The sequence below is a fragment of the Parasteatoda tepidariorum genome, chromosome 10, assembly GCF_043381705.1.
Source record: "Parasteatoda tepidariorum isolate YZ-2023 chromosome 10, CAS_Ptep_4.0, whole genome shotgun sequence".
Taxonomy (NCBI): domain Eukaryota; kingdom Metazoa; phylum Arthropoda; class Arachnida; order Araneae; family Theridiidae; genus Parasteatoda; species Parasteatoda tepidariorum.
Window position 1 is genome coordinate 41,792,910 of NC_092213.1, and position 19,863 is coordinate 41,812,772.

Genomic DNA, 19,863 nt, shown 5'->3' on the forward strand with positions numbered 1-19,863 from the left:
CGGCCCTCCATTTGACTGGCGTTTTTAATTGCGGCCCCCAGCCTCATGTAAGTTGGAAATCCCTGGTTTAGAATAACATTCCGAAAGAGCCAGGTGGTCAGGTTAACAAGGTTTTGCTCTCTTTTAGGATAAAGGATAAAAGAGGTTCTTAATAAACAGGTGGTAACTTGACAGGTTCCACTGTACTACTTTTTCAAAAAACTCTATTTTAATATCATTAGAAGAAATCACTTTCGTTCGTTAAAAGGAAAAAACCTTCGCAGACCTAGAGAATTTCTTTATTATTTATTTATACATCCAGACACATCTAAAATTACTTTCCGATAATCTTTTACATTTATCACTCTGAAAATGTTTTTTCTTTAGCCGTTAATAATTTTTTTTCTGTAATAAAATTTTCGTAAGTAAAAGTATTGCTTTTATGAAAATATTTTCAACTAGTCTTAAAAAGTCATCTATTTTTTCTTTCAAATTTTCATTTTTTTTTTAAATTAAAAAAAAATGTCTTTCCTTTTTTCACCTTTAAGTTATCAACAATGTTTGAGGCTTTAGATGTAACGATTATGTATTAGTGACAACCAGATGTTGTTTCTCACGGATGGAACAATATTAGATAAAAACAATGTAAGCTGCCTAAAATTACACCACACCATTCGAGTTTTCAGCTGTGCAACTTCAAATTACTATTGAAGAGGTAAAGTATAAATATTTTTTATTTGTTGATAAAATCAAATGATTCTTCTCTCTGGGTCCCCTTAATGGTGATTATTTAACAAAATTTCTGTTGTTGTCTATAAATCTATTATAATAATATCGATTATTAAATTAATAAAAACTTTTTAGTTTACTACCGCTTCATTTCTATAATTAAAATATAAGATATTTTAAACAATTATAGATGCATATCAATTTCCAAGATTCAAAGTAGAAATTTTATTTAGTATTTTAAGTGAAAGTAAATTTTATGATTTGAAATGTTTCAGCATTTGAAATTTCATGGTTTGCTTTTGGTTCACCTGAACTCACTTTTTCTATACTTTAAATTACTTATGTAGGTGGAAGAGAATTTGCCATGAAGGATTTCTCTCGCATTATAGCGTCCTATTAAGAGGCATAGTCCCGAGTAATGATCTCTAAATTGATATAATTTCCAGTTTTATCTATAAGTAAATTAAATGTTTGAACGAATTACATGGTTTTTCAGCACTCGTGAAACAGGAATTTGTTATCTATTATCTATAGTCCAGATAATTTTTGGCAAGATTATATCTATAGTTTAAAACCATCGCATTGCTTCAAGCGTAAGACATTTAAACTATGACTTTTCTATTTACCTTGGCGACAAAGCTTCAAAAAACAGCATTAAGGGGTCCTAACATTTTCATACTATAAAATTTGCTATTTTTCATATCGTATATCATATGTTCATATATCTTGTTCATATATAAAATTTGCAGATATTTAAATGTCATAAAATCTGGATTAGACCAGAATCCAATGAGCTGTTTGTACAAGCTCATCTGCTCTAAACAGTTTCTTAATTAGTTTGCTAAGCTCCCAACAACTGAGAATCAAATTGGTGCATTGTGTTATTTATGATCACAGCCGCAAAGATGCAGCTGTGTTTTTCTCTTGAGCTAGAACTCTAACTTTTACCATGCTCCAGCAATTTCATCGTATCCTATAGACATTCAAAAAGCCTGACGCATTGTTACTGAATTGACATTTAGCCAAGTTTCTGTGCGAAGACTATACGTGACATTAAAATACATTTTTAATAATTTGAAGGAGGATTTATTAAATTTAATTATTTTCATTAGAATGAATAAATAACTTTACTTTGAATTAAGTTTGCATTTTCTGCGTGATCTGATGTTTATGTCATTATTTTTTTAATTTTCCTTTTCATAATAAAAATTTAAAATTAAAAATTTGAAACTCAAAAACGCGTATGAATATATAGTAAAATGGCCGGATCCATAGCAGAGTCAGAACTTTAGCTTCTCTGAGATCGGAGTTAAAACATTAAAAACGTTTCGGCTTCGGGTCCCAGCTTATGATGCATACAGAACGGACCAGAATGAGTATTAGATTTTTTTATTAAAAATAAATATTTTGTAGAACTACTTTTTCACTGTAGCAAAAATAAGAATTGAAGTAATATATCATTGACTTGATTGCTTTTTGGGAGATATAAAATAGACAACTGCACGAGTTTAAGGAATCAGCAAGGTACAACCAATTATAAAGTATAAAATTATCATTATATTTTTAATATATTATGTGTGGGGCCCCTAAAGTTTGGAGGGTATTGGGCAAGTGCCCCTTCTGCCCATGCGATAATCTGGAATCTGGGCCTACCTTGGTGATAGAGCTTCGTAAAACCATGTTAACTTTAACACTTTATCAGGGTTGCAGAAAATGTGCACGGTAATATGGTTCACGGTACTGATGGTATAGTGATTTGTTCTTGAAATGATTTTTTTGGAATGATGCAAGCTATAAAGGCGAATTAAATAAATTTAAAATTTATTTCATATTAAGCAACCAAATTTTTTTTTGTTTAATTAGGACAAAAAATTATGGTTGGTAAAACACCATTTGAGAAATATTTTCTTACGCCACTACTGGGATTGTAAAAGAATTATGGACACGCGCAATGATCTCCAAATCTAATCAGAGGTAAGCAAAAGAAGTGAACGAATTGTCTAATTTCCCATTCACCGTAGAAACAGGTTCATATATTCGCTGTTGAAAATTTCACCTCGCTTTTGGTTGGTAAAAATTCTTCAAGAAAAAAAAAAATTCTGTAGCCCAAATTTGCTGCCCAATGTGTCTACATAAAAGTGCAAATTAATCCTTCTTAAACTTCGTCTCACAATACTATGGTTCAACATGGAAACACAGTTAAATGAAACAAACCAAATTTGCACGGTTAAAATGGTTCACAATACCATTATTATGGTTTATCCTTAAGCTAATTTTTTTCTAAGAGTGTAAAAAGCTGTAAAGGCAAAATATCTAAATGACAGCTTAATTTCATATTGAACAACTCAATAGTTTTTGTCTGATAAGTTTGTTTTTGTTGTACCGACCACAGTGCTGATTTGAAATATCTTCTGAGTTAGAGTCCCCTTGCCATCAGGCTAACCGTGGGAGGTTCTCGTGGTCTTTCTATCCATGTAACGCAAATGCAAGTGAGTTCCGTAAGAAAGTCTTCCACGAAGGCAAATTTATCTCACTACTTGATCCAGGAGTTCCCTTGTCTTCTGGATTGAGTTCAAAATTACAAGACTACGTAGTTGAACATTCGTAATTTTAAACCCGAAAATTGGGTCGGCTGTTCAACGACGGTTATAAAATAAAATAAAATAGTTTTTGCTTTAGGATGTCTACATAAGAGTGCAAATTAGTTCTTCTTAAGCTTGACCTCACACGCAATACTCTGGTTCAACATGGAACATTAAATTTAACATTTTATTGAGCAAATTTGCATGGTAAAATTGGTTTACTGTACCATTATTATGGTTCAATCCTGGAACTATTTTTTTTCCTAAGAATGTAAGAAGCAATAAAGGCAGAGTATCTAAATAAAAACTTAATTTCATATTGTACACTCAATAGTTTTTGTTCAATTAAGAGAAAAAATTTCGAACGTCGAAACTTCCTCAAGAAAAATTTGCTGCAAACTAAATTCGCTGTCAAGCATGTTTACATAAAAGTGCAAATTAGTTCTCCTTAAACTTGGCCACACACACAATACTATAGTTCAACATGGAAACATGGTTAAATTTAACACCTTAATAAGCAAATTTGCATGGTAAAAATGGTTCACGATACCATTATTATGGTTCAGCCTTGACCTAATTTTTTTTCTAACAGTGTGGGAAGCTATAAAGGTAGAATATCTAAATGAAAACTTAATTTCATATTGAACAACTCAATAATTTTTGTTTAATTAGGAGAAAATATTTCGAACGTCGAAACTTCCTCAAGAAAAATTTGCTGCAACCTAAAATCGCTATCGAGGATGTCTACATAAAAGTGCAATTTAGTTCTTCTTAAACTTGACCTCACACACAATACTATGGTTTAACATGGAAACACGGTTAAATTTAACACCTTAATAAGCAAATTTGTACGATAATATGGTTCGCGGTACCGGAATTATGGTTTATTCTTGCATCGGTTTATTAAAGGTGAGGGAATAAAGTACATTAGAATTTCGCTTCATATTAAACAAAACAAAATTTTTGGTATAATTACTAGAAAAACGTTTGGAAGGTAACACACACATTTGAAAATTTTTTGGGTTCATAACTATTGGGATAGTAGGGGTTAAGATGCATGGACACGAGCAAACGATCTCCAATTCTAATCACAGGTAAACAAAAGGAGCGAACGAATTACCTAGTTTCCCAGTGATCGTAGAAACAGGAAGTTTATTTCACTGAAGGAGCAAGTCTTTGATGGCAAATGAACAGGCAGGCCATCGTCCGTGCGAAATAAATAGGATACAAAAATAAAAGAAAGAAAGAAGAAGAAAAAAATTACAAAAAAAATGTGTACCTGTCATTTCTGCAGACGATTTAACGAGAAGCCATCTTTCTATTTCGGGGGATTATGACTCTTCTTCTCTCGCAATCGGTGGCTCCTCTGTTGCCAGCTGAAGACTCGCTTGTCAACCCCAAAGAGGCTGACCTCTAATAACAAAAAACTTTTTTAAAAAGTATATCGCTTTAGTATATTATCATTACCTATAGCCTTGTCAGCTGAGAGCGGGTCATGTTTAGAAGAAGACCTGATGTTCGAAACGCTGACTGTACGTGATAGTGTTGCTGTTGCTGCAACATGGGTGGTGGTGTCGTTGAGAAAAGGTTGCTTGTTGGACTTTGATAATTGCCCTCCTAATGCAGCAGGTAGTAAAAAAAGAATTTTAATTTTGTCTCCTTTTTTTATTTATTCCGTTTGTAATTTGACCTTTCCAGATGTATGTTGTGTTCGCGGTTTTGAGAATTGCATTTGTTTTGATTGCATTCTTTGTTTGTTGTGTTCTTCGAACTGAACTGAAATTTGGCTTCAGTTGAGCTATTATAAATGCGAGAAATAAATTTGTTTAATAAAAAGTATATTAGTTCAGAGTGTCGATTTTTAAATTTTTCTTTTCTTTCCGTCTATGTTTAGTTTCGTTTCATTCGACGCTTTTCTTTCTTTCGCAATAGAAAATTGAGTTGTTCACTGCATTAATTAATTACTTCTATCACATTAAAACTAGAAAAGGCGAAGAAATATTGCACAATATTTAAAAAAAAAAATTCCTTTTGTAATATAAATTTGTAATAAATAGTTTTGCTACTAAAAAGCTGTTATCTTTACTACTGAGGAGTTTATAATAAACATAAAAAACTATGACTGAACAACTTAAAATAAAGATTGATATTCAAATATTTGGAACTTAAATTTAAGGTATTCCAAAACGCGGAGCTAATCAATTAGTTTAATGAATAGCTTAATTGTTTATCACATTTCAATTTGTTAAAAATTTGTTTTGTTCTTCTTTTCCATAAAATAATAATTATTAAAAATTGAGTTTATAGAAGAAGATTGGTATTTTTTTTCATTTTTAGGAGTTTTTCCCCCTTTAATTACGTTATTATCAACTTGCTGTAGAATTCCATGTTTATGAGAAGTTGTATTCTTTTCTTAAAAATAAATAAATAAATTAAAGATTTTTTTAAGTATTGAAAAAATTCAAATTGTTATAATTCGATGAAGTTGATTTGTAATTAATTCCATTTATTGGTATATTAATAATTCACCAGAAAGTTTCTGTGAAACACATATTTGGTTCAAAAAATACTATTATCAAAATGATAAAGTAATAAACTAACTTTTATATTTAGGTCCACACTAAAATTTTTTTTTGTTTACTGACAAAAACTACTTTGAAACTCTTTATCACATTCTAAGAAGAACAAATATGCAATTGCATTATACTAAAACAATTTTTCATTTTTAAATTTTGCTTTTATGATATAAATAGATTTATTTCTAGACCATAATCAATCACTATTATATTATGCATGTAAATTAGGGACTGATCATGAAAAAAAAATAAAAGAATAATTTTTAAGAAATCTAAAGTTGAGAAAATTTATGTCGTTTGAATAAAGAAAAGTTAAGGTGCTCCAATTAATTAACTTTTAAAATTAATGGAGTGCCCGCCGTTTATTAAAATCACATTCGTTTTATGCTCTTTTGATTTTATTAAGCGGCTGATTTTATTAAGAGGCGATTCAACATTTGAAAAAAAAAACACATTTTTACGATATATTCTAAATGCACACACTTTAAAANTTGATTTGTAATTAATTCCATTTATTGGTATTTTAATAATTCGAAGTTTTTGTGAAACACATATTAGGTTCAAAAAATATTATTATCAAAACGATAAACTAATTTTTATATTTAGGTTAACACTAAAAATATTTTTTTGTTTACAGACAAAAACTATTTTGAAACTCTTCATCACATTCTAAGAAGAACAAATATGCAATTACGTTATACTAAAACAATTTTTCATTTTTTGAATTTTATTTTTATGATATAAATAGATTTCTTTCTGGACCATAATCAATCACTATTATGTTATGCCTGTAAATTATCATGTGACTGATCATGTAAAAATAAAAGAATAATTTTTAAGAAATCTAAAGTTGAGAAAATTTATGTCGTTTGAATAAAAGAAAGTTAAGGTGCTCCCATTAATTAACGTTGAAAATTAATGGTATATGTTTCAGAACATTAATGAACCAATGAATCATTTTTCCAAATATTTTATTTATTATTAAAAGTATTTCTAAAAGGGTTCACAAACAAAATCTTGAAGTTTGGATTCTTACTTAGATATAAAAATGTAAACATCGATAAAAAAAACGGTTGCATTTCAAAATAGTTCTAGGATGAACACGGCCTGGAAAAGTAATAAAGGAATTTCAAGAAAGCAAGGGTATTTTATCTGATTTCTATTAACTAAAGAATATTTATAATTCAAAAGAAATATATTTAAATATTGAAACTGATAATCTGAATTCCTTAAATTAAAATGAAGTTAAAACCTATAAATTTTCCGATTGTTTTATGAAGCATTTTCAACCATTTTTTAAAGTTTTTTTCGCCAGACTGTGGTCATCTCGAGTTTCTTAATTTAGAAAAATAGATAACATTCATGTCGATAAAATTGACTACCAACATTCTGAATAATCAAAGAAATGTATATAATTTAATAAGCAGAATATATTAAGCAGCTATTTTAATGTATGTAAATTTTTTTAAGACTATTCGTTGGGAGAAAAACAGCAGATTTTACGTGCTATTTTTTCATGAATTGCAACGAAAAACAGCCTTTGAAAGAGTGCTTTGTTTGATGGACCAACATAATCTTGATGGTAGTCATCAATAATTCCATTATGAACCATTACGTTTTTGATGGTAACTAATATAAGTAACCATCACCCCAATGTAGGAATTCGAACTAATTTATGATGGTCCAACATAAGAATATGAACTTGTTTCGATGGTTTTTTCATGACGAACCATCAGAAATTTCCATCATAGTTTCTTGGAAATCAAATGTTGCAACGATCATGAACAACCATCACCGTAGGAATTCGGACTGACTTATGATGGTTCAACTTAAAATAATGAATTGTTTTGATTGTATATTCCTGAGAATGAACAAGAATTTCCATTAAACCACCATCGAAATGTATAGTTGAAACCATCATTGACCACCACGGATCGTTGGTCCATGAGAATCAAACTTCTCCTGATGGTTAAACATCATAGTATTAAAGTAGCATTTTCTATCATTGAATGATGAAAATTTGTTGCCATATGAAAAACTATGAACGCCTAAATGAAAATTTTGGGTGATGGTGGCCATCAAATGATGTTCGACCGTCGTGAATCGTACTGAAACCAAAATAAACTGCGAAAATATTTTGATGGAAGCATCAAGAATTCTGACTTGGGTACCCATGTATGGATACTCAAGTACGGCCGTTTAACATCTCGAACTTAGAAATTAGTAGATCAAATTTATTTTTTCCTTGTTTAGTGTTCGAATAAAATTTGGAGTGAAAACGATTATTAAAGTTATTATATTTAATATTTTTTTTATTGTTGTTGTAGTTGTAGTTAATTTACGTTGCACTAGAGCTGCACAATGGGCTATTGGCGACGGTTTGGGAAACATTCTCTGAGGATGATCCGAAGACAAGCCATCACAATTTTGATCCTCTGCAGGGGATGGCACCCATGCTTCGGTAACCCAACGGTAGAACAGTTTAACGAGGACCAATACCGCACATCCTTGGTCCCTACGCAGACTGATCCAAGTGGTCACCCATCCGCACACTGACAGCAGCCAGAGATGCTTGACATCGGTGATCTGCTGGGAACCGTGTCTTAACGATCAGTCCACTGCGTGACTATTTTTTTTAAATTAAACATAAGGATTTGAATTATAATATAATATAGGTTTTGAGATGAATTTTTAATTTTTATTGGCAAAAAGCTAATTAGTTTTATATTTTCAGCAAACTATATCGAATTTTCTCGGATAAATGTCAGTCGAAACTCCTTAATTTTTGTTTTTATTGAGCTATATAGAATTATTCTATTCAAATTCCACCTTATCAAAATCACATCTAAAAAAATCATCGGCATCTCCCTTAATTAAAATTTTTTTTCAACGTAATATTTAATTTATCTAGCAACCACGCCGCCTGACATTTCTTTAGATATGAATTAATCTGCCCCTTACGCAATTTGCAGATTCGTGGTTTCGACGTGGTACCACACGGTATACAACAGATCTCCATTAACTCATTGGCATGGATGTTTTTGGTCTAAGGAATAATCCTGAACGGCTGAAAATGGAGTCACTTTCCCAACAAACAAATTCCCAGGGAACAATGAAAGAAAATATGGGCCCTAAGCCCACCGAATTCACCGGGCCCCAAAATGAGTTATTTTGAAATTAAATTAACCTACAGATGAGTATAGTCAAAAAATAGAAGAGGGTGAAAGCCTGCATGCTTTCTCTTGAGTCGCGATGGCTCTGGTGATAGAGCGTTTGCCTCTCAATGAACCGACCCAGGTTCGGATCCCAATGGTGGCTTGTTAATACGAATTCTATTTCTGGTTCACGCCATTCACAGGGCTATCGTAAAAATCCTTAGTGGTAAACGGATCATAGGTTAGAATCCGTTTGCAGTCTGGCTAACCGTGGGAGGTTTCCGTAGTATTGCTCTTCATGTAACGCAAATGTGGGTTTCCATCAATTAGCCCTCCAACAAGGCTAGTTTGTCTCAATGCTGTATTCAGAAGTTTCCTTGTCTTCTGGGTTGGGTTCAAAATTACAAGGATACTGAAATGAACATTGAGACTCGTAAATTCAGAATCGGGCCAGCTGTTATAAAATAAAATAAAAGTTTTCTCTTAGGTTTTTTTTTCTTCCTATTTTATGATTTTTTAAAAAAAAAATGTTCAGTTAGAGAAATATTTTTTGAAATTTTGAAATCAGGCAATTGAAAGTTATTTTTCTAAGCTAAATTTTTCAGACCTACATATTAAGGTTAAATAGAAATAAGTAATTTAAAAAAGAATATTTTTTTTTTTTTATAATTTCCGGTATTTTTCAGAAATTATTAATTCCATACCCTGATCCGCCCGCTATTAAACTTATCTATTGATTTTATAATTAAAATATATGGGCGTGACTTCAGTTCTAAAATATCAATTACTGACTCTTTCCATAAGCATTGTTATTGAGCTCGATAGTGATGCGTCAATATTTGATAACGTTTTTATACCATGGTTTAAGTGTTAACTTATAAATGCTAAGAGTTTTTAGATAATTTTTGTATCTGTCTTCTGAGTATTTACCCTATTTTACGAAATTATAAAGAAAATTTATTCCATAAAATGATTAATCCTGGCTTCTTTTCTATTATCATAAAGGGGAATAATGGTCCGAATTCTAGGTGTTCTGTTTTTTTTTTTCTTCACGCACGTTTATATCTGCCATTGAACGCAGGAACTCTAAAATAAAACTAGTTCAACTGTCATAACAGTAGTCCAGTCCAAACTGTAGATTTTTTAAAGCTTAATAAAAGGCGAAGTAAAAGAAATCGAACTAGCAATTTTCCTTACTTCCAAGTTTTCTCGGGATAATAATTAATTTCATTATTTACGAGCTCGAGATAACTCAGAACAATCAAGAAAACGTCTATGGAATGCCCTTTGGAGTGAAATTGTTCTATTACAATGTAATAGTTTCTTCACTTTAAGCAAAAATAGTTTAATATTTCTGATAAAAATTTTAATAAGATATTCTCCAAAAAATTTTAAAATTTTGTGTTGAGTACCAAAAAATTCATATTTTTTTTTTAATAATGAATGAAACAATAAGCAAAACCAGTTTATTTGTAGGATTAAACTGAATATAGTCCTTAATTACCGCTTCTTAACTTCTTTCACCTTTTCCTTTCGTACCACAAATAAACTGGTCTTAATGCTTATATAAAACACTGTTATTGATGGAGGGTGCCCACCATCAATAACAGTGCCCACCATCACCCACATAGCCATTACAAATTCTGACTCGATAATGATGAGTCAGAATTTGATAACATTTTTCACCCCCTCATTTAAATGTCTATTTCCTAATGGATTGTATAACTTTTCCGCTTCATTAAGGACGCTATAAAGATATTTTATCTCTTCTTCCACGAATTAAAGGCTGTAATTATACAGAACACACTATATTACATTTGAAATATTTTTCATGAATAACACGATTAAAGTTTCTTAATTTTCATGCAATATTTTTCCTCTTCTCAGAAGCTAGGGACGTGGCGGAATGCTGCAGCTGCACAAGTTGACGTTTAAAGTGATCACATGGACAGTGGTCATCCACTTAACCTTCACGGGAGCCAAATGCTGGGTCACTTCACAAAGAATAGGTAAGGCTTGTGGTTGGTTACTTTTTTCGAAACAATTTCTGAACTTTAAGCTATGTAAACTACACCGAAGAGCCATTACATTATGATCACCCTCCATGTATAACAATGGGCTCGCCCAGGTTTTCATGGTTTCTCGCCCAGGAACAATGCTTTCATGGGGCACATTAGGACTCATAATGCTCATAGAACAATCCCTGACGTCTGTAAGCTACTTGAACATAGTTGCAGATTAGGTTCACCCATTCATGGCAACAGTTTTTCCTGCGGGGGATGGTGTTTACCAACAGGATAGTGCACCATCTCAGAAGGGTCGAATCGTCATGGATTGGTTCGATGAACATTCCAGTGACTTTCAAGTCATGTCTTGGCTCCCAAATTCACCTGACCTTAATCCAATAGAGCATTTGTGGTCCTACTTGGAAAACCAAATTCGTGCTGCCACGGTACGTCCTCCCAATGTGAGGGGATTGCAGGACCAGTTGGTGAGCGCTTGGTACCAGATACCTCAGACTACCTATCAGCACCTTGTGGAACCAATGCTATTGCGGGTGCTAGCAGTTTCGAGGTCTAAAGGTGGTCCTACTTGTTATTAGCAGGGTGGTCATAATGTAATGGCTCTTCGGTATATATGATTTAAAATGGCGAATTGAAAAATTTGAACAAAATCGGTCAAATTCTTTCTGAGGCAATTTTGTATTTTATTATTTAAAATTGCATAGTTTAAAAAGATTTAAAAACTGATGCACCTTACTATTCAATTTCTTTTCTACTGATCTGTAAACTAGATTTCTGAATTTTAAGTAAACAAAAAAATATAATAAATAAACAAAAATTAAACGTCGTTCAACAGGTGAAAATATCTTTATCGACAACTTAAGTAATATTTTATAGGATCTCAAAGGTTCCACATTGCAAGAGTAAATTCTATCTAATATAAATGCATAATAAACTTAATAAAAAAAATAAAAAATAAAAAAAATATTGAACTGCAACAGTCGCCATAGCAACGAATACAATGTCAACGTACATAGTGAACATAGACCATTTTTTCAAATGAATTTTTTTAAACTGTTTTTTCACTTTCTAAGTGTATATTGAATCCTTGCATACAAAGTTTCACAAAATTATAAACTATGAAATTTTACACGACGAAATCTAAAATTTGAAAAGAAAATCGTTAGATAAGTTTTGAGTAAAAAAAAAAAAAGTTCAAAGACTGTAAAATTAAAATTTTATTTTTCAAAACATATTCAACAGATTTTGTTTAAATATTTCAATTCATGAACTACGGTTTAAAAACGTTCTTTTCTCGTATTTTCATTTCATTTCAAACAAATTAGAACGCGGTGGAAATACTCACTAATATTTTGTTAAAATATAGATATGTGATAAAATTTAATATTTGCAATCTTTGAAAATGTTAAAATATAAATCAATGGTTTTACAAAACTGGCAAAAGTTAGGAGTTCGGCGATTGTTTAGTTAATTAAGTTTAAATAAAATCAAAAATTAGTAAACTTTATAGTTTAGTAACACATGAAAAGAGAACACATGAATAGAAAGGAAAATAGAAAGCATGTAATGTAATACATGAAAAGAGAAATAATAGAAAATAAAGCTGATTAGGTTAATTTTCCAAATTTTCTAGGGTAATTCGGTAGTAAAATGAATATGAGATTGCATTTGCTTGTAAATGAAATATATACGAAACATAAAATATATTTAGTATTTTGTGAAAGCTTAATCAAATAATATATGAAATTATGTTACATTTATATGTGTGTTTAAATTGTTTAGATGTAGTGGTGATTAAAAGAATTTTAAATTAAATTTATAAATGTAAAGAATAAATTGAAAGCATACTACAGCGTGTAATTTAAAAATAAAACTATGCGTAAAAGTTGGCAATTATGCATTGGTTATTGAAAAAATTCGTCGGTGTTTCGAAGCCGAATAAAATATGATACATATCATAAAAAAATTATTCATTAGTTACATATTTTATATATCTGCCTCTCAACAATTTACAAATTTTTGTATAGAAATCAGAATTTTATTCTTCACAAAAGGCTCGTAGAACGGCTGTTACGATTCCTACAAGAATAATGAATGATCTTTTTTTAGCCATTTATTTTGCTGAGAAGAAATTGTTGTCTCCTTAAAATTGAGGTCTGCTTAACCAGTTTGTTTTGGACGTTTTTTTCCTCTCTCTCTATTTTTTTAATTCTTTTTTTTAAAAAAAGGAGGTAACACGGGTATTAGATTAAATTCGCGTATGCAAATTCGTAGATGCGAACGAGAACCTGATTGGTGAAATACATTTATCCGCGAAAAATTCGCCAGTCATGTGCCATTTTTTTCGCATGCCGTGTGAGTGCAACAGGAGCAAGATAGCTCTGTTTACTGCAATATAAACATTAAAGTAAAATTAAGAGGCCGGTAACTGAAAAGAATAGTCCATTGGCAAAAACAAATAAGTGCGTAACTTTTTTCATGTAGGTGGAAGCAACTTTTTACATCTATTCGCGAATAGATTAACGTTCTTAGATTTTGCATTGCCTGTTAAATTATTTCCTGCTTTGGAAATGTTTAAAATAAAACTTTTGTGCATCTTTGTACAAACCTTATACAAAAAGTGCGTTGAAACGTGGCGTTTCCCAGTGTTAGCTAACATTTTAGCTTTAAAAAAATCTCATGTATTAACATTTATCAGATGGAAATAGGGTCATTTATGTTCTTAATTTATTACGGTGGTTCTAAATTTCTTGTTCCTCCAAAAAAATTCTAAGAATTAAATAACTAAGTTACCAGTAAAAGAACATGCTTCTAAAATGAGTACGGCCTAATGCATTAGATTTAATTTTAGATAAGATTTTTTACCCTTTCCAGGGCAGAAAAATCTTATCTAAAATTAAATCTTTGTGCATCTTTGTACTAACTTTATACAAAAAGTGCGCTGAAACGTGGCATTTCCCAGTGTTAGCTAACATTTTAACTCAAAAAAATTACTTGTGTTAACATTTATCAGATAGAAATAAGGTCATTTATGTTTTTAACTTATTACGGTGGTTCTAAATTTCTTGTTCCTCCAAAAAAATTCTCAGAATTAAATAACTAAGTTAACAATAAAAGAACATGCTTCTAAAATGAGTACACCTAATGCATCAACTCTTTCCTGTGCAGAAAATTTTGATTCAAAATTTTAGACAAATAGCATATTAGAAAGTGTGATAGTAGAAGGTGAATTCAAAGCAAAGAGATATATTGAACTTCATACTGTTTAAAAAAACAGTGGTCGCTAAAAACTACGGACGTTTAGAAGTGAATAGTTGTAAATTTTTAGTGGTTTGTAATATTTTAAGAATAAGTGTTGCTAGATTGGCAACACTAACGAAAAGAATGAAGCAACAAGATGTGAATAAAATGCCTTAATTTTGATAAACCCATTATAGTGTAGATATCAACATCTAGTCAATTGAATATAATATTTCTCAACAATAATTTGCTGGTCATATTCCTCAGCAATCTCACCAGATTCGCAACCTCGATATACAGGGTTATTCATAATTCCCTCCGGGGTTTTGAAGCGTTATATTAAGAAAACGAATACGGCAAAAAAGAACATATGAAATTATTCCGAAAGTATTCACGTTTTAATTTAAGCTGTTGCCGACAGATGGCAGTAACATGTACCACTGAAGCCAGTTGTAGTAAAGAAAAATGGCGTTTACAGGAGGGAATTATGAATAACCCTGTATTATTATTTGATGCAACAATTCAGACACATTAACGAACTTATTCAATAAAAACTTTTTCAACTAATTCCCTTTTTCAGATGTCGAAGAAAAAACGCAAACACCCAGAGTGATACTGACAGTGAGCTCAATGGCTTCTCATACACCTGAAGGCGTGATCACAGAACGCTTGTTGGAACTGAACTGGTACGATGCACCCCCTGGCATGAATGAGGACCCTACCTCATGGGTAGGCCTCTTCAATCATGATCCTGCAGAGGGCAGCCACGATCCTTTAGAAGTGGTTCCTACAAGAAACAACCCTGAAGGATACTATAGGACAAGAGTTTCATTTCCTAGAATAGAATTTTTTGATAAAAAGCTCAACGATGGTTGCTTAGGGTATTGGATAGGTGAGGATGAATTTTTTAAATGTAACACAGTTTTACAGTAACTGTTGAATTTAACTGTATTGTGCTGTTAAATTTAACTGTACTGTACTGTTAACTTTACTGTTAAATTTAACTGTACTGTAACTACTGTACTGCAACTACTGTACTGTTAACTGTACTGTAATTTAACTGACGTGATTTATCCTCAATGGTAGACGGATCAAGGGTCTATGAGGATAAGCAACAACACAAAAACAAGTATAATAATATTGGATGGCAAGCTTTTTCAAACTTAGGCGTAAAAATAAATCGGAAATAGTAACCTAAAAATCTTATAGCGACTTTTAACCACTAGCGCTGTCTGTGCATACAGGGGATAGAGCGTTCGCCTTCCAATGAGGTGAACCGGGTTCGAATCCATCAATGGCTGGTCGATACGAATCCGCATCCGGCTTGCACCGATCACAGTGCTGACGTGAAATATCCTCAGTGGTAGACGGATCATGGGTTAGAATCCCTTCGCCGTCCCTTAACCGTGGGAGGTCCTCGTAGTCTTCCTCTCCATGTAACGCAAATGCGGGTTAGTTCCATCAAAAAAGTCCTCCACGAAGGCAGATTTCTCCCAATGCTTGATCCAGGAGTTTCCTTATCTTCTGGATTGGGTTCAAAATTAAAAGACTACGAAGTTGAACATTAATAGTCGTAAACCCAAAAATTGGGTCGGCTGTTCAACGATGGTTACAAAATAAAAATAAAAAGTAATGAAACTACTGTAGTCGCTACTTTTTTTGTAGTTCGTAGTTTAGAGGACTACTTTGTTAAAAAGTAGTGTAGTGAGTTGTGTGATACGAAAAAAAAGAAATGGTAGTTTATGGCTACTGTTTTTAGCGTTAATTTTATAAAGAAACAAGATTCTAAAGCAACAAATTTTTTGAATTTGAAGGGTACAAATCTAAAGTTTCTCAATGAACGCTATGAAAATGCCCCAGTGGCTGCAACTGAGCGTTAACAAGAATTAAGTATAACTAACATTTAAACTAGCCATTACGAAGAATAGATAATTTATCACTTTGGTAACACTTTCACATGTGAATTTTCATTCGTGAAACATTGATTTTACTTCAAAAGAAAGGAACACATTTTCGATGTACTTAGTTTCTTAGAAGAAACAAAAGATCACTAAACACTTAACAAAACTGCAAATATTTGATCAACTTTAGCATTTCTTAAACTAAATATTAACTGTCGAGAAATGCATTAAAAGTTGATGGCTAAATATTCGAAATCGAAAAAAAAAATGATTTAGAATAACAAATTAGCTCATGTAAACATGAATAAATATTTCTTTATAATTTCTCATGTTCAATGTAAGTCAATTTTTTTTAATTCAAAACCATTTTGAACATAGGTGTAAATTACGTTCTCTAGCAAAGTTCGCATCCTTGAAGTAGTTACTGAATTTTGAAAGTAGTTAACAGAAAATAGAATAGTTAATAGAATCCAAAAAAAAAATTGCTTTAGCAGTTAGTAACTGTATTAGAATTAAGTAGTTATAGTAAACTATGCAAAGTAATGCAGTTTTTCCGACCACTGACAAATAAAATGCTATTTAATTAAATGTCATGTATTAAAAAAATAATTTGTATTATGTTTCCCATGTTAGAAAACTAAACATTTAATTAATTTCAGGTTATATTAACCTAAATCGAATAGTTGCCAAATCATGCCTAAGAGCCAGACCACGCTGGATGTACGAAATGAAAGACATTATTGGAAACCGAACACTGAAAGAACTTATGCTTCCTGGAACTCACAACGCGGGAAGTTACGAAATTTACAGACCAGACAGAAACACGGTTAAAGTTAAATATCAAATATGTCATGACGAAGATGTATTCAACCAACTAGTCTACGGCAACAGATTTTTAGATTTCAGAGTCATTTTCAAACACGTCGCTGGGAGCAAAGAAAAGTTCTGGATTACACACAGTATTCTAAGAACGAACAATTCCGTCAGAGACGTTCTGACACAGGTCAAACGATTCCTCGATAATACGAACGAAATCGTTATTATCGACTTTCACTTGTTTTACATGGGTTTCATTGATAGCTGGGTAGATGATCGGCACAAGGAACTTATAAATTTGATTGTTGGAATTTTGGGGCCGTACATGATGCCAAACTCATATGGATCTTCCACAACTTTGAATGAAATGTGGAAAAATAACAAACGAGTGTTAGTCGGTTATGCATCCAAGCAAGCGATTGAAAGTAATCTCCTATTTCCTGGGGCATTTCACTTGTGGGGAAATAAAGAAACTCGACCAGAGTTGGAAGACTTCTTGGAAAGGAATATGTGCCATTTTTATCACAGGAACTTGTGGTCAGCAATGGCTGAACTGACGCCAAGTACTTCAGGAGTAATTATTGATAAGTATGGTGGTCTCAGGAATTTAGCTCAAGATGTTAATCGCCACATTACTAAATGGTTTAGAGAAAGGTGGTGGAAGTGTGCCAACGTTGTTTCCACGGATTTCTTCCTCGGTAACAATTTAATCGATGTATCTATTGATGCAAATGCCAAGAAGTTTACAAGAAAATAAAGTTTTATTTATTTGTTGGTTTTAATTATTATTTCATTTCTCTTGTTTTTAATTTGGGAAAATAGGAGAAAAAAATAACATTTAATCCACGGGAATCTAAGACGACGCTTATAGTTCAGGAGAAACGTTTCATGGCAAATTCTGTTTTACCCACATTAGTAACTTAAAATTTAATGCATTCAGAACAATGAATTCAGGAAACACCAAGAGTAAAGTCTGAAGTTTCAAATGCTGAAAATCTAAATCAAAACAAATTATGTTAGGATGACTTAGAATAATTTTGGATAGGATATCGTATTAGGAACATAATATGCTGTATTTGGACGTAATTGCCATAATTTGTTTGCATTTTAATATTTTGCAAACTAAAATTATNCAGTCTACAAGTTTAAAAAAAAAAAAAATTTTTTTTTTGAAATTTTGCGGTTTATTTTTGGCTTACCTGAATTCACTTTTTTCTATACTTTAAAATTTAGAATAGAATTTGCCATGAAGCGTTGCTTTCTCGTTATAATTACGCTGGCCAGCATACAATATTTTGTTTGTGGTTTTTTATATTGAAGAGCTTGAAGGAATGTACTGATATACAACAGATTTTTTTTATTTATTATTATTTTTTTTATCTCAAAGATGATATTTCCACATTAAACTTCGTCTTCGTATTGTTTCCAGATAAAGATTTTGTATTTTCAATGGATAACAGCACAACTTTGGAAGAGAAAGCAAATATCATGTATAAGGCAGTTAAATACCACAATTCTAGGTCTGCTTTGGTTTGAAATAGGAATTTTTTTTAGTAGATTTTTTTCAACAATGTTTTCCTTTTGTAATTAGTTTATAAAATTTACTTTTGTATTCTGTTCTTTTAATTCTTTTCTCTTTTCCTGGACTTCTTACAAAACCTTTGGGGTACAGAGAGAGCAATTTTTAGACATTTGTCGTTGTCGTGTTCTCTAGATAGAAAAGGTTTTGTGCTTTTATGATTTCCGGAGCTGGTTCCCCCTAACGACGTCAGCTTCGGTTGTCCTTTTTATATACTTCATTACTTTTATTGTTATCTTCTTTAAAATTTTCTATTAGCACAACTTTAGAAACATCACATACTTGGAAATCGTACCTTTTTTTTTTGCTGAGGATTTTCCTTGCAGAAATTCCTCAGCGGCCATGTCATATGATTATGTGGCATGTAAAAGATCCCTGTAGTTCCTTATTGGCTCTTGGCATTTCCGGCAAAATTAAATTCCTAGTGCACTTTAGCATCCAAATAGAGTCTCGGTGCTGTCATATAGTGTGGCAGAAACTAGACGTCCAAATTGACATGGCCAACGGTATCTCACCCATTGTGGTGGTCCTGAAAGAGTGGATACCACTTCTGGAGAACGCACTAGGTCTGCTCATCGGGAAGACTGATTGTGCAGCTCATAGGAAATAAAAAACCTTTTTCACTTAAAACGTTCTCCTGAAAAATTAGAAAAAGAGATTTATCCTTATATCACTCCGTGAATCCAAGTCCTTCAATTTAGTTTGACTAGATCTAGATTGCTGATTTCAAACATGCAAACAGTTTCACTCTACCAGTTTTAGTTTTATAGATTTAGCATAGCGAAGTTACTATATTTACTACTTTTACTAACCCGGAAATTTTTATGGTGTCTTCCAGGAACTTTTGAACAGTTTTCAATTATATTTTGTGAATGACTAATTAAAAACCCTCTTTTATTTGTTGTATGCCTGTTTAGGCAGTGGGGGTGAGATTGTTCCTGTTTTTCAGTGGCGCCATCTATGGCCAGGAATTCAACTTCTGCCATGCCATTCACACAACCACAACCCGTTTATAGGGCGAGTCACATTCACACACAAAGGAGAAAGGGCATAGAACACACGGGGAGAAAAAGTAGCATCCATGCCTTGCCCGGGATTCGAACCCAGGACCTTTCTGATGCAAGGACAGTTCCCTGCCCCCTACACAGGCCGGTCGGCAAAAATCCGCTTGAAATCAAAGAAAAAAAGATATCAAAGTCCAGAATCAAGCTGTCATTTATTTTATTTTTATCCTACACAGCTAGTTATGTTGCTAAAATAATAATAATAATAACCACAAAAA

At 32.0% G+C, this 19,863-nt stretch overlaps 1 protein-coding gene across 3 annotated transcripts; it reads left to right on the top strand.

Annotated features, from left to right (window-relative positions):
* Positions 1-550: 550 nt before the first annotated feature.
* Positions 551-17,784, top strand: LOC107437701 (PI-PLC X domain-containing protein 3). Of its 3 annotated transcripts, none has more exons than XM_043045931.2 (4): positions 551-694; positions 10,909-11,030; positions 14,866-15,177; positions 16,846-17,784. In XM_043045931.2, exons 2-4 carry the CDS (start codon positions 10,928-10,930, stop codon positions 17,757-17,759), a joined length of 1,329 nt encoding a protein of 442 aa, XP_042901865.1. In that variant the 5' UTR covers positions 551-694; positions 10,909-10,927; the 3' UTR covers positions 17,760-17,784. The 3 variants fall into 3 exon arrangements, with proteins under 3 accessions (XP_042901865.1, XP_042901875.1, XP_015905271.2); XM_043045941.2 differs by having other exon boundaries at positions 640-694; positions 10,912-11,030; XM_016049785.3 differs by lacking the exon at positions 551-694 and adding an exon at positions 4,581-4,919.
* The last annotated feature ends 2,079 nt before the right edge of the window (positions 17,785-19,863 follow it).

Coding starts and splice junctions, on each gene's coding strand:
- LOC107437701 (XM_043045931.2), top strand. CDS start 10,928: ATGCTGCAGCTGCACAAGTTGACGTTTAAAGTGATCACATGGACAGTG. Junction 11,031..14,865: donor GGTCACTTCACAAAGAATAG/GTAAGGCTTGTG, acceptor TCCCTTTTTCAG/ATGTCGAAGAAAAAACGCAA. Junction 15,178..16,845: donor TTGCTTAGGGTATTGGATAG/GTGAGGATGAAT, acceptor AATTAATTTCAG/GTTATATTAACCTAAATCGA.